The sequence below is a fragment of the Zonotrichia albicollis genome, chromosome 5, assembly GCF_047830755.1.
Source record: "Zonotrichia albicollis isolate bZonAlb1 chromosome 5, bZonAlb1.hap1, whole genome shotgun sequence".
NCBI classification, from domain to species: Eukaryota; Metazoa; Chordata; class Aves; order Passeriformes; family Passerellidae; genus Zonotrichia; species Zonotrichia albicollis.
This window is the reverse complement of record NC_133823.1, coordinates 64,897,798-64,910,655: the sequence shown is the minus strand read 5'-3', so window position 1 is coordinate 64,910,655 and position 12,858 is coordinate 64,897,798. Positions and strand designations below refer to the sequence as shown.

Below are 12,858 nucleotides of genomic sequence, written 5' to 3'. Positions count from 1 at the left end.
TAAGCTGAAAACAAGGACAATACTGATGATTACTGTAAATATTAGTTCCCACATCCGTGTCTGGGTAATGGATAAATCACAAGCCTCAGAACTGCTTCATGTCCAGAATTTTCCTTAACACACTTAGTGCTTCCAAACTGTTGCCAGAGCTCAAATCTGACACTTGGAGTCACACAAAACTTCCCAGATTTTTGTTCTAGTATAAACTACGCAACTACTATTAAAATTGTCCCCAGTGCAATTAATCTCAGCACACTCATGTTGCTATGCTAAAGCAGCACTTCAAATTTATCTAAGCACAACTGCACAACTTGGACAGAAAAGTCTGACATTCCACAGAAAACACACACTTAAGGGTAAAAAGTATTAACAAACAGAGCTAAACAATAAAGAGAAGCAGTCTTGGCATTCCCCCTATTCCTCTGGGATTTATCAGCACCTAAAGAAAAAAAAATCATCCCTGAGTCCCAGAGAAACCAAAGAGTTTCCCTTGAGCTTCAAGGGCTCTTGGGGAGTTGAGAGGCACAGCTGGAGGTGGCAGGGTTTGACAGCAGAGGTGCTGAGCAGCAGCTCAGAGCTGTGCTTTGCTGGCTTGGTGAGCTGGAGGGGCTGCTGCAGTGCCTGTGGACTTACTGATCAAGCAGTGCACGCTGTGCGAGTACCGCGAGCTGTCTGGGATGGTGAAGCTCCCGTCGCAAATGGCCACCTGACTTTCTCCAAAGGGAAGGGAAAAGAAGCACAGCTTATACAGCAAGCAGCCCAGTGCCTGTAAAAGAAACACAAGCCCTGTCAGGGGATGAGAACAAGCCCTTGCTACCACAAGGCAGCACTAACAATGCTGCCCCCTGGCCACAGAGATGTTCACATGCTGTGTGGGAGCTGCACTTTGGAACACAGCTGATGTGACGAGCTGTGGGTCAAAGCTGCCCTAACAACACTTGCTCTTGCTCTGATTCCTGCAGCACACCCAGTACAAACCAGAGCACACCAAATGCTGCATTCTCAGCATCATATCATGACTCTTTGCACTAAATTTCCTATCTTATTCCTTGTCTGCTCATCAACTACTAAAAATACCTTTCTTGATCATGCTGGCAACAGGTTTCCATAAGAAATCACTGGGGGCTATCAAGGAGAAACCAGGGCCAACATAAGAAGCGATGTTCTAAATCACATCCCCCTTCCTTTAAGTTAAAAAAAAACCAAAAAACATGGGATTCATTTTATTTACAAAAATCCAAGTACCCAAGACACTTCTACTGTTCTGTATTCCGTAACTGCCCAATATGTTTCATTTGCCAGTAATTAGTTTTTCAGTCAGTCAATACTGGTTTTAATTCCCCCTTCCTTTACCAGTCCCATAGATCATACTGCCCAATTTTTTGCTTACCCAGATATCTGCCTTGGTAGTAATGGGTTTTCCTCCATACAAATTGATCATCTCAGGAGCTCTGTATGATAGTGTAGTGTACCTAGAAACATAAAATAGAGCCAACATAGCTAAAAATCTAGCATCACAGGCGAGAGGGTGTTTTCCTGATCCCCCATGCACACACCAAGCACAAAGTTTCAGACATGTGCCTGGAATTGTCTTGCATGATGCACATCATTAGCGCATTGCAACATCACAAATAATATCTGGAGCAGCAGTATGAACTATCATACACAAAAGTAAGCATTAAGTCAGGTTAAGTTGGCTTTTAGTGTTATTGCCCCAAAGCAGACTTTTGCCAGAGTGACTGTGCATACACAGCCAGACACCTGAGGGGAACGACTGCTCAGCCCTACAAGGGCTGTCCCTATCTCACACTGAAACATGCAGAATGCAGACTACAGAACACCAACACCCCAAAACAACTCAGCTGGTAGTTCAAATACTTCAGAGATAGAAAAAGCCTCTAATCACTTCGTGACTCGAAAACAAGCAGCCTGTATTTACCCCTCTGATGCAGATAGGCCAGAAGGCCAAAATCAAAATAATACATGTTTTCACAAGTGTGTCTAAGAAAAGTTGAAATATTTTTCTGATCCGTCTCAGGAGAATGGACACAGACCATACTCTGCAAATGAGACTCAGCATAAATGCATTGCAGGGCTTCTTTACATCAGTTATTGGTATCTTAGCAAGTATTTGCTTAGCAGTATTAAAAAAGCACAAATGAAAAATATCCAACTCCTAAAATGGCCAGGAGCCAGACCTATATTTTTGAACAATTTACTTTCACAACAGCATTCTTTTTGCCAACAACTTTATTTTTAAGAATCACAGTTTTGAAAAACAATCTGTGAATAAACAGAGGAAATCTTATCAACTACTTGCAGTCTTTTACTGTATTTATGCCAAAATGAATTCAAGATCAGCTCTTCATTTCAATTCATTGGTGATACATGCACACCACATTATAATATATGGAGTTTCCTGGCAGCACAGTCATTGCTTATGACAGATCACCTAAAAGTGAACTTACTTTTTAATTTCTTCTTCAACCATATTAACACCATCTTTTTGAGGGTTCAGGTATTTGTTAGTGGCACTGCCAAAGTCACAGAGAACGTAGTTGCCATTATCATTTAACAACAGATTCTCCACCTTCAAAGAACACCAACACACAACAGGTAGGTTAACATAAAAGCAGGAACTTCCAAGTTAAGCGTTACTACATGTTCTCACACACAAACAGGAAGTTTCCCCAAAAATCAACTGCTAAACTTTGTTTTAGCAATAGGTGATGTCCTATAGGTAATGTCTGTTTATAGCTTCACCAACAGCAAGCTCCCAACTAGAAATCGGTCTTACAGAAAACTCTCCCATATCCTCACCCCTCTTCAAGCAGATCCCTGATTTTAGCCTGGATTTTCTTACAGTGAAGGTCATACCTTGAGATCCCGGTGAACTATAGGTGTTTTGCACTGATGCAACCGGGCAACAGCTTCACAGGTGTCACAAAATATCCTCATTACTTCTGGCTCTGTGAAGCCTGTCTGCAGACGCTGGTTCATCTGGTTCACAACTTGCCCAGCTAAAGAAACAGGAGAAATATCTTTCAAGTAATTCCTAGCAGGTACAGAAGTAGAGTTATATGCATTAAGTCCACAAATATGATGCAAGAAAGTTTTCCTCAGTTACTGTATTGGAACAAAATAAACCTTATTTCCCAACCACACACTCTTGTATTACCCTAAAGAGAAAAATTATTGGCACAAACGAAAACAATCCAGTCCCTGAGGCTGAAGTGTGTTTGAAACCAAAAGCTGCAAACACAAAAAAAGAACTCATCACACCAATATGTCACCTAAAAACTATCTCTTGCATTAGGATCCAGAACCCAAACGCCAAGTGAGTTCATGAATTTATTCTCTGAACACCCTCTGTCTTTCTGGGAGACAAAGGAGGAAGAAAGGGGAAGCAGGGAAGGAGGGAAACAAAGCCCTGAACTCATCCTCCAAGGAAGAAGACCTCCCTTTCCCTAGGTTTCTTTTAAGACTGGCAATCAGTACTTCCCTGTTCCTTGCAGTAATTGTACCAGACGCCACTAAGCTCTTCCTACCACAATGCTCACTGCACACAGGGATGAAGAAGGATTCTTGCAGAGACACAGCAGGCCCTTGGTGGGCATTCTGTCAAACAAGGATGCTTACAGCACGGGAAGCCTACCACTGTCAACTTGTCTGACAGCTGACATCCACAGGGTTACTTACCAGGGCCATTAGGGAAACAATACTACCAACAGTGAGTCAGAACTGAGCTCCCAGAATGGTACAGAAGTTCATCCATACAAGCAGGGTAAAGGGCCAAAAATGTGGCCATTAGTTTTCAAGTTCTCTTTAATCCATTCCCCAAAATCTACATTAAGCTACATGGTCTTTGGCTCCTTATGGTACAGATTGCACAAACTGTAAGGCTCACTGCTTATACTGCAAATAGAACCCACATACACCTCAGCTCAAAGTACTGGTTGAGCCGTACAGACTATGGGAGGCTTCTTTCCAGGAGTATTTACTTTGTGCTGCAGCACTTGGGGCAGAGTATCCCCAATTACTTGGGTTAACCACCATCTCATACTAGGAAGTCTGCACTCAAGTCTCCCTAGATTTTAGACAAACTTGACAAGTTAAACTCATTGGCAAGTTTATACCCTACATATGTGAACTGAGGGGAATAGAACCCCAAAACAGCCAGTCTCTGACTTAGGTATCGTTTCAAACAAAGTTACACTGTCAAGCAGGAACACATGGCTGACATCTTTTTGGACAGCACTATCAACCTGAACTTTACTATGCCTATTTGTAGGAAATCACCTGTCAGGTACAGCTTCTTCAATGTTGTCATCTAGAACAAAAATAGCAGAGGGAGCAAAGTGGTGAAAATTTGCTAATCTTTCCTATTGAGTTACATTCCAGACCCCTGTTGCTTAGCACCACCAGCAGAACAGCACAAGTGCACTTCATATATAATTAATTTCCCTGTTTGTAACCATATCTAATTACAAAGCAAAACTTTTGCAAAACTTTTACATTTTGGCCAGTGCCTAGGTAACAATGCCAGCAGAAAAGTGAAACTAACTACCTGGATTCCAGCTGAGACACATACATGTTAACCCCCTACATCAAGGGAACAGTTTTAATCAAAATCACAGGTGATAGTACAAACCTTATCCTCTGTATACCTAGGCGATGACTCTTACCTCGACAGTACTCCATGAGGATGAGCACCTCCCACACGTTATCGCTTAGTGAGTTTACCGCACAATCCAAATAACTCACTATGTTCTTGTGCCCAGATAACTCTTTCTGAAAGAGAAAATGGCTATTACACTTCAGTACTGAGAAAACAAAGAGCAATTTTCAGTTGCCACTACAGCACTGGAAGAAAATCCTTTTGCTTGGGAACCAGACATACTGACCAAACGGAATATACACATTCACGTGAGGTATCAAATACATACTCGAATAATTCCCTGAGAAATTAATCATGCACCAACCCTAAAGCCAGCATTAGTTTCTGTAAGTAGCGGTAGAAAATCAGGAGCAAGCACCAGAAGCAAAAGTTGCCTAGAAACACCGGAGAGGCATTTGCTGGGTGTACACTACAAAGTGACACTTTCTCCAGTTCCAAGCAATGGCCTTCTTACCATGATGGTGATTTCCCTCTTGCAGATGTTGAGGTCTGGCACATTATTCACACACATCCTCTTCAGTGCGCAGCGCGTCCCGCTGGGCGTGCGCACCAGGAACACCGTGGAGAAGCCACCTGGAGAGCACAAGTGAAAAAAGCAGCTGCTTGAGCTTCTTGCACACATCTACTCAACATCACTACATCCTAAGGATGAGCAACAAAGACTACATCGGTCATTGAGTGACTAGTAACAAACACTTCCAAAGTTAAATATTTGTTACCTCAACCCATTTCTTGTAAATCAAATACTCATGACAAAAGCAAAACCATTGAAGTCTCACTACTGTCTTACAACATTACATGAAAGCATTAGAAAAGCACTTTCACATTCAAATGAATTCATAAAGCACAAAACCACCATGTATTGAGACATCAACCCTGCAGTACTTAGTCATTCAAAAACCTGAATTGAGTTGAGGTACATTAATTCCCTAAACCCACATTCTAATACATAAAAATATTTAGCAAAAGTCTTGAGAGACACTGAAGAAGTGATGTGACTTTTCAGGCCAGCCTCAACAGCCTCCCTGGAGCCCCAGACAGCACAAGCAGCCAGCCCTAGAGAAGTGTTTTTCTTTATACCACACTCAATGTGCGCACTGGAATGCAGCATTTTCTTAAAACCACTCCCACTGGAAACATTCTTATCCAACAGCAGCATGAACTGGGACCCACAGAGTCAAGCCCGCTCCCCAGAAGGGTTTTTTGAGGGTTTTTTTTGCTCTTCACTGGTAGAGAATAATCAAGGAGGCAGGAAACACACAAGTGAAACAACCTACACAGGAAGTAGTTCCCAGTGCTCAGGACATCAAAATGAAACCCAGCAGGCTGTTTTAGCTGCCTCCTGCTCAAGGAGGCACAGAGGCATCACCTCAAGGCTCACATGCACAGCTTTCCACACTTCGAGGAAACCCACCTCGCAGCAGAGCCCATGTCAAGGCCTGCTTTCCTGAAGTGCTGTCTGATCCAAAGCCAAGCAGCACCACAGGAACTCTGTACGAGGGCAGGAGCTTGGGAACACCACCAGAACACAAGTAACTGAATTAAAACAAGTAACTACTGCAATAATCAGGCAGCCACTTGAAATGCACACATTTCATGGTACCCAGTAGAATCTGCAAGTCACTTTGCTTAAGTACAGTGCACCTCATTTGATGCAAGTCTCATGTGCTTGAGCAAACAAGCACAATCACTGCCACTCAAGAAGCTAAGTTATATCAATTCCTCTTGAAGATTAAATATTTATTTTTAAACCTAATTCTCATTTAGCCAAATGAGATGGTAGGCTGTCAAAGCAGAATTACCACAAGTTTAACTCAACAACCTCATCCTTGTTCACACAGGGCCTTCCTAAAAAATTCACAGGACGCCCACTCTTAACAGTTCAAGTTCTTAACACTGAACTCCAGCTGGCACTGAAATGATCATAGAGGGCTCCAGCCTGGAGCTCTGCCAGAGTGATGTGCAAGACCTTCATTAGCAGAAGAGTTTTTGTACTATCCTCACAATAAAACTACCTGGTTTTTAAGCACCAATATCTGACCAAAAATATAAAGCAGTAATCAGGTAAAGCAAAAGACTCATGATTAGAAGGTAATAATCACTTTTTGACTTTTTAAGCCAGTTTTACAGCCTTGAAATTCTCTCTGCCTAGCAGGAGGACAAAAGAACTCCATATTTTCAAGCTTCCCTGACAACTGTTCCGACGTTGTCGGAGCAGACAGATCCAGGTAGAAACCATCAGTGGAAAGCAGCAGAACCCTAAATGCCGAGCCTAAGGCTGCTCTTGCCATCAGGTGGCGATATCAGCCAGCAGTTGAACCCGAGGGACTGCAAAAGCAGACCTGGTCCTGGTTTGGCAAGAAGCAGATCCCTGACCTTGAATGGTCTGCCATCAGTGAATAGCGCCGCTAGAAAAACCCTTTCCTGCAAGAGTCAACGGGCACAACCCTGGGCAGGGCTGGGTGACCTGTCCTGCCCCAGCTCACAGCTTTCCTCACTGCTCCCCTTCCTATTCTCTCTGCCCTCCCACCTGGGCAGCGTGGGGCTCAGCTGCTCTCTGGGGCTCAGCACAACAAGGAGCTTCATCTCTTTCAGTTGGATTTCCTCCAAAGTCACTCGAAGTTTAAATCCTCTCAAGGACAGCCACATTGCACTTTTCCCTGGAATGCCTCATAAGAAGCCTTTCTAAAGAATCTGTAGTTACATAAGCCAATAGATACTTAGCACAATTAAACTCTTTAAAAAGCTCACACATCTTTCTTACCTTTCTTTACTTCAACTATCTTTGTGTCACCTTAACTATGCACTTTTGGGATCACCTTATCAGCTAGCCAGCAACGATTGGGGCTTTTTTCTGGGCTAGTTATTTTGTTTGTTTTTCATGAAATTCTACATCAGCCACATGTTTGGTTTTTTCCTATGTATATTTAAGGTCAACCTTGAGTAATTTCACAGGCCTCAACATGCCATTTACACTTTATCATGTTACATTCCTGAAACACGAACCAGGAAACAGTGGAGCTGTCAGAATCCTAAGCACCCTATTTGCTTACTCAGGTAGAACAAAATAAGGCTGAAAAATCTTCCAGCAACTTTACCATCTTTCAGACTGTTACACATTATGTGTATATACAGACAACACCTTTTTTTACATCATACAGATTTTTTTTGAAACATACAAAAGCATCAAATGTTGTTTCCCCAAGTAGTGAAACCCTTGACTATGTATTCAAATCTCAGACAAACAGTACAGAAATTCTGGCACAGAAGGATTTTACCTCTACAGTAACAAACAGCAGCCACTAACCACATCTGTAACAGCTGAAGCAGGAATGGCAGCTACTACACTGTAAATGGTTCCTTACAAATCCATTAAAACTTGGATGTTTTGGACAGGTGACTGAGTTTTTAACATCCATCTCTATTCAGACAAGTAAATACTCAAAAATAAGTTTTGATAAAGCTAATGAGTATACAAAAGTATATTTTCAGTTACACATGTTTTTTCTGTACATTTCAAAACCTGAAATTAAAGAAGCAATAGATGTGTACACCAACAGATCGTGGTTGTTCTCACGTGCCTAGGCAACGCAGACAGGTATTTAGGAACTTCCTCAACAGCTCAGTATGATCTTGGGTTCAGGACAGCTTTTGAGGACACGAAGCCTTGGAGCTGGGAGCCCTAAGAGGGGTTCCAAGGCCAACCTGACTGCCTCCATCACAGCACAGTTCCACACTGGCTTTACATTCCCCGTGGAAAGCTGTTCTTAATAAAGTTGAGTGTAAAGCTGTTTGTTAACAAAGCCCAACAACAACCAAAAGGATAGGTTATTTCTAATTTGAAACCCACTGCCAAGACAGGCCCTCAGCCTCACATGACCTTGGTCAAGGAGACAGCCTTGTGTCCCTCTCCACAAAGCCAGAGAAACAGGTTCAAGTGCAATTACCTCCCTGTGACCCATCTACCCACACATACCCTCTTCTTCCCCAATTTTGCAAGAAGCAGCTACCCATCTAAATGCAAATTTCCTTTAAAATACCAGGTCTGTTTCTTTGGCATTCCAGATACTCCTCCCTCCAGTGATTATTTCAGTACATTTATCTGTGTCCTGAATAAATTTCTTCACTCAACACTTCCACTGCTAACGTACTGGGAGAATCACTTGATGCCTGGGCACTTGTGCATGTTTGCTCCCTGTTAGTTGCAGAGACACTTTCAAGATCAGGCTGACCTGCAGCCTGAGCCAACTCACTCCAGAAGTGACACCTCCCAGGACTGCATAGCCTTCCAAGCACTGGAGCTGCAAGCCCAACAGACTGGAAAGAACCATTTTATGGACTAGGAATCTACTCAAAACACAGAACAAGACCAGTTCAAGCACAAATGCCTTGAAACAGGCTCCCAGCAATACAAACTAATAAAACATTTACTGCAAGTCTGCAATGACAGAACAGTATGACTTCATTACATGTTTTAAGCATCTTTCTTCCACAACAGAAAAATACCCCACGAAACCAAAACAAGAAAACCCACAAAAACTCCCACCAAAAATAAAACAAAAAACCAAATCTTAAAAAACCACCAAACCAAACAAAAAAACCCCAAGCATCCTCCCTTCCCCCCAAACTCTAACCTCTATAGCTTCTGTGGTACTCCAACACAAAAAAAATCAGTGTCCAAAATCAAGACATTACAAAGAAAGTCTAAAAAGAACTAGTCTTTCTCCACAAAAAAAAGCACAACCTCAAGAAAAACAGCTCTTCATATCCCATCCCCTTTTGTATGGAAGACTGAAAAAAGCCTTTTTTCAACCTGCATCAAACAATATAACCATGTGCTATTCTACCAGGAATTTGGTGTCTGCTCCTTTCTGCCAGAGTTGCAGACAAACCCACACCAAGAGCTGTTTCCTGCAGCTCAGTTTTGATTCCCACCTTCAAGGTGTGTAAAACACACATCAGCACTCAGGCTCTCAGGTGTCCTTCCACAACTGCTCTGGAGCCACAGAGCCCCCTGTTCCATGCTGCTGCTCCATTTCCCTGGTGGCGTGCTGCCACAACATCCATAACTCTGTATGCCCACTGGACCCTGCTGGGGTTGGTTCACTTGCACCAATTCCCAGAATCTCTCTCCTCCCCACAAGGATGGCAGTCCTTCCCTCCAGAGGCACTGCCTTGTGTCAGTCAGCACAGATGGTGCATTGCAAGTACTTGCAGGAGTGGCAGACTAAAAGCAGACAAAAACCACCTGAGTTTTGCATAGAAAACATTAATTCTTAAAGCTGTGCAGCTTTCCATCTGTTTTTGACGGCGAAACCTTTAAAAACGCACAGAACTCCAACATCCGAATTTCTCATCAGATTCCAAACACCATGTGATTGTTGAGGGAGTAACCTTGAACAGAAACTTAAAATGCCTTTTTCAAGCCTTATGAGAAATTTCTGATGAAACATTTAGGTTTTGTCACAAGTTCCACCAGCGAAGGAGGCAACAGTTCTGTCTGCCCATTCCTGAAGCACCTCTGCATGAGAAGATGAGGCTGAAAGCAGCTCAATAAAGGCAGCGTTAACAAACACCAATTACAGACACACATCCACCTTCCCCTACATGTACATCTGTAAATTTCGTGGGCATGAACATGGGAAAGGGTATTCTCAGTGAAGCTTACCCCACAAGCCTCAGTCATGAACACAAGGCTCTGAGACACAGCTCCACCCTTGAAGATTTGACAGATGTTGCTCCCAAGCTCAAGAGCTCAGCATTTGCCAAACCAAGAACAGAAATAGCTCCCTACTTCTAAAATACTCCATTTCTACACACACATTTCAGAGTTCAGTATTTCTCCACTTTATTTTAAGCACGCAGGCAATGCATTCCAAGGGGCATACCACTGCTCCCTTTCCCACTGCCCACACAAATTCCCACCATGTAACAAGCTGACTATCAGGGCCGGTTTAGACAAGCAGCACTGTTTTTCTCAAATCTGCATCCGCTCCTCCAGCGGCACTGGGAAAACAGCAGCCGTGAATCACATCCCAGCAGGACAACACCGTGCAGCCACAGCAGGCAGCTCTGCCATGCCCACCTCTGCTACTGACACTGCTGCCCTGCCCCAGGCTTGCACGTCTGGATTCCGCTCTCCCAGCATCAACTGCAGGCCAACCTCACAAAAAAGCTCTGACAGAAGCACCAGCAACTGCCTGGGGGATCCAAGACACTTAAGTGACTGAGCGAGATGGGAAAGCTGAATTAAGGTCTGCTACAGACTTTTGTGAAAAGTTGCTGTATTTATCAACACCCATGCACCAGACATGCCCCAGGGCCAACCCTGAGACGCAGCAAACAGCAAAAGGAACAGAGCTCTGTGCCCTGCAGTACAGCCCATCACCACCCCACCTGCTTCTCCACAGCCAGGTGACTTGCTAGCATGTCTGACTACTGCTTCCATGGCATCCCCTGCTGGACAGCCTCAGCTACTTGGCTGCTAGAGAAACAAAAAACACCCATTTCCTAAAGCAGATGAATTCCCTAACACACCTGCAATTCCTGCAGTAACCTAAGTTTAAGGAAGATGAAAGCAGATGGACTGCAAAGCTCACTTAATGCACACTTTTAAAAAACGAACAGACAAAACCAAAAAACCACGCATTTGCTACACCGTGCAAGGAATGCATCTCATGCACTCAAGACAAAATATTTTATTTCTTAGGGTAAAGCTGATGCCATCTCATACCTGGCTGGAAGAAGACCAAAAACTTCCCCATGTTTCCATCTTCAATCAGGCTGCTTGAGATTTAGTCATAACCACTGCACTACTTTCATGTATTACACCCTCACCACCTCCTTCTGTTCACTGGGAAAAAAACCAAACAACTAATGCATTTAACTCTGCAACTGTGTTAAACAGAAGTCTGTATTTAAGTCAAGTAATACTTCCTTCCTGTCTGTAAGGAAAGGGCCACAGACGGTTGCCAGCAGATCACCAACAGTTCAATTTATTTACTATGAAAATTACTGTTAACATCTACTTACTCACCTGTGCTTGTCGTGAGAAAGCTTTTCAACTCACCCAAGACATTGATAAGACACCTACAATGAGCATCCACTAGCACAGTTTACAAAAAAAACCCCACAAAATCTGAAAAATTTGAACAGCAGTTTTATCTTCTGCATGTCTTCCCCATCTCCTGTCTTTGTTCACTGAACTCAGCTCCAGCTGCAGTTTAGTCTGACCTGAAAAACCACAAAGACATGATCCGTGCATACAGGCCTGACAGAATTCACCATTCTACAATGGTGAGGTTACAAGCATGAACTCATTTTGTTTCCTAGATGAATTTCAAATGTCATTCTCTAATTTTTTTAATAAAGCTTGATTTTAGGTCCAGTAAAATCAAAAAATCAAATATAGTTACAAGTTAGTTAAATCAGCAGGTAGATGATCCATAGCCAATATGCAAATACAATATGCATGACTTTTTTGGAACTGAACTTAATTGCCATACCATATAGTTACCAACCTGTAATTTAAAGTTTGTTAAGAAAACAAACACCTTATCTCTACCAAACGCTAACTTGCTCTCTAGCAGGCCTTTCATTTTCCTTGCACTCACAGCTGGGATTGTGATTTCCATGCGGAGGGCCAGGAATGCCCAGGCAAGCAGGGCTCTCCGAGCTCCCCAGCCTAAGAGGCACTGAACGCCCCCGAGCCGCGGCACGGGAACAAAGGGCGGCACACAGAGCCCGGCCCCGGCCCAGCGCCTGCTCCGCGGCGCCCTGGAGCGGTGCCACCTCTGGCTGCCACACAAAGACAAGAGCCACCAGGCCACGCAGACACAAACCAAGCCGTTTGTAACGCCTGCGGCACTTCAGGCTGAGGCAGATGTCACTGCAAGAGTCTCTGCTTTCCTCCTTTTCCAAGGCATCTCACACATACAAATGAGCAAGATGAAGCCCATCTCTTCCCGGCTAGCAAGAGCCTACAGTCTCACTCACCCTCACATCAGAGCATAATTCACTGACCATTTCTTCCAGGAGCATGACTAGAATTAGAGCTAAAACACCCAATATGGATAATTAAGAAGGATTTTCATTATCTTACCTCACAGTCTTTAGCAGTTTGCAAATACTGATGCATGTTTAAACTCCAGCATACCAAAGGTGTATGCTGAGATACAGAC

General features: G+C 43.4%; 1 protein-coding gene across 4 annotated transcripts in view; it reads right to left on the bottom strand.

Annotated features, from left to right (window-relative positions):
• BMP2K (BMP2 inducible kinase) overlaps positions 1-12,858 on the bottom strand; it is a 50,096-nt gene that overhangs the window by 26,418 nt on the left and 10,820 nt on the right. For all 4 annotated transcript variants that reach the window (XM_074541961.1, XM_074541960.1, XM_074541962.1 and 1 more), the window contains exons 2-7: positions 5,133-5,251; positions 4,686-4,791; positions 2,878-3,020; positions 2,469-2,590; positions 1,391-1,472; positions 634-766 (exon numbers count right to left, since the gene is read on the bottom strand). In XM_074541961.1, coding sequence (XP_074398062.1) covers positions 634-766; positions 1,391-1,472; positions 2,469-2,590; positions 2,878-3,020; positions 4,686-4,791; positions 5,133-5,251 — 705 coding nt within the window. The remainder of the gene's footprint in view (positions 1-633; positions 767-1,390; positions 1,473-2,468; positions 2,591-2,877; positions 3,021-4,685; positions 4,792-5,132; positions 5,252-12,858) is intronic.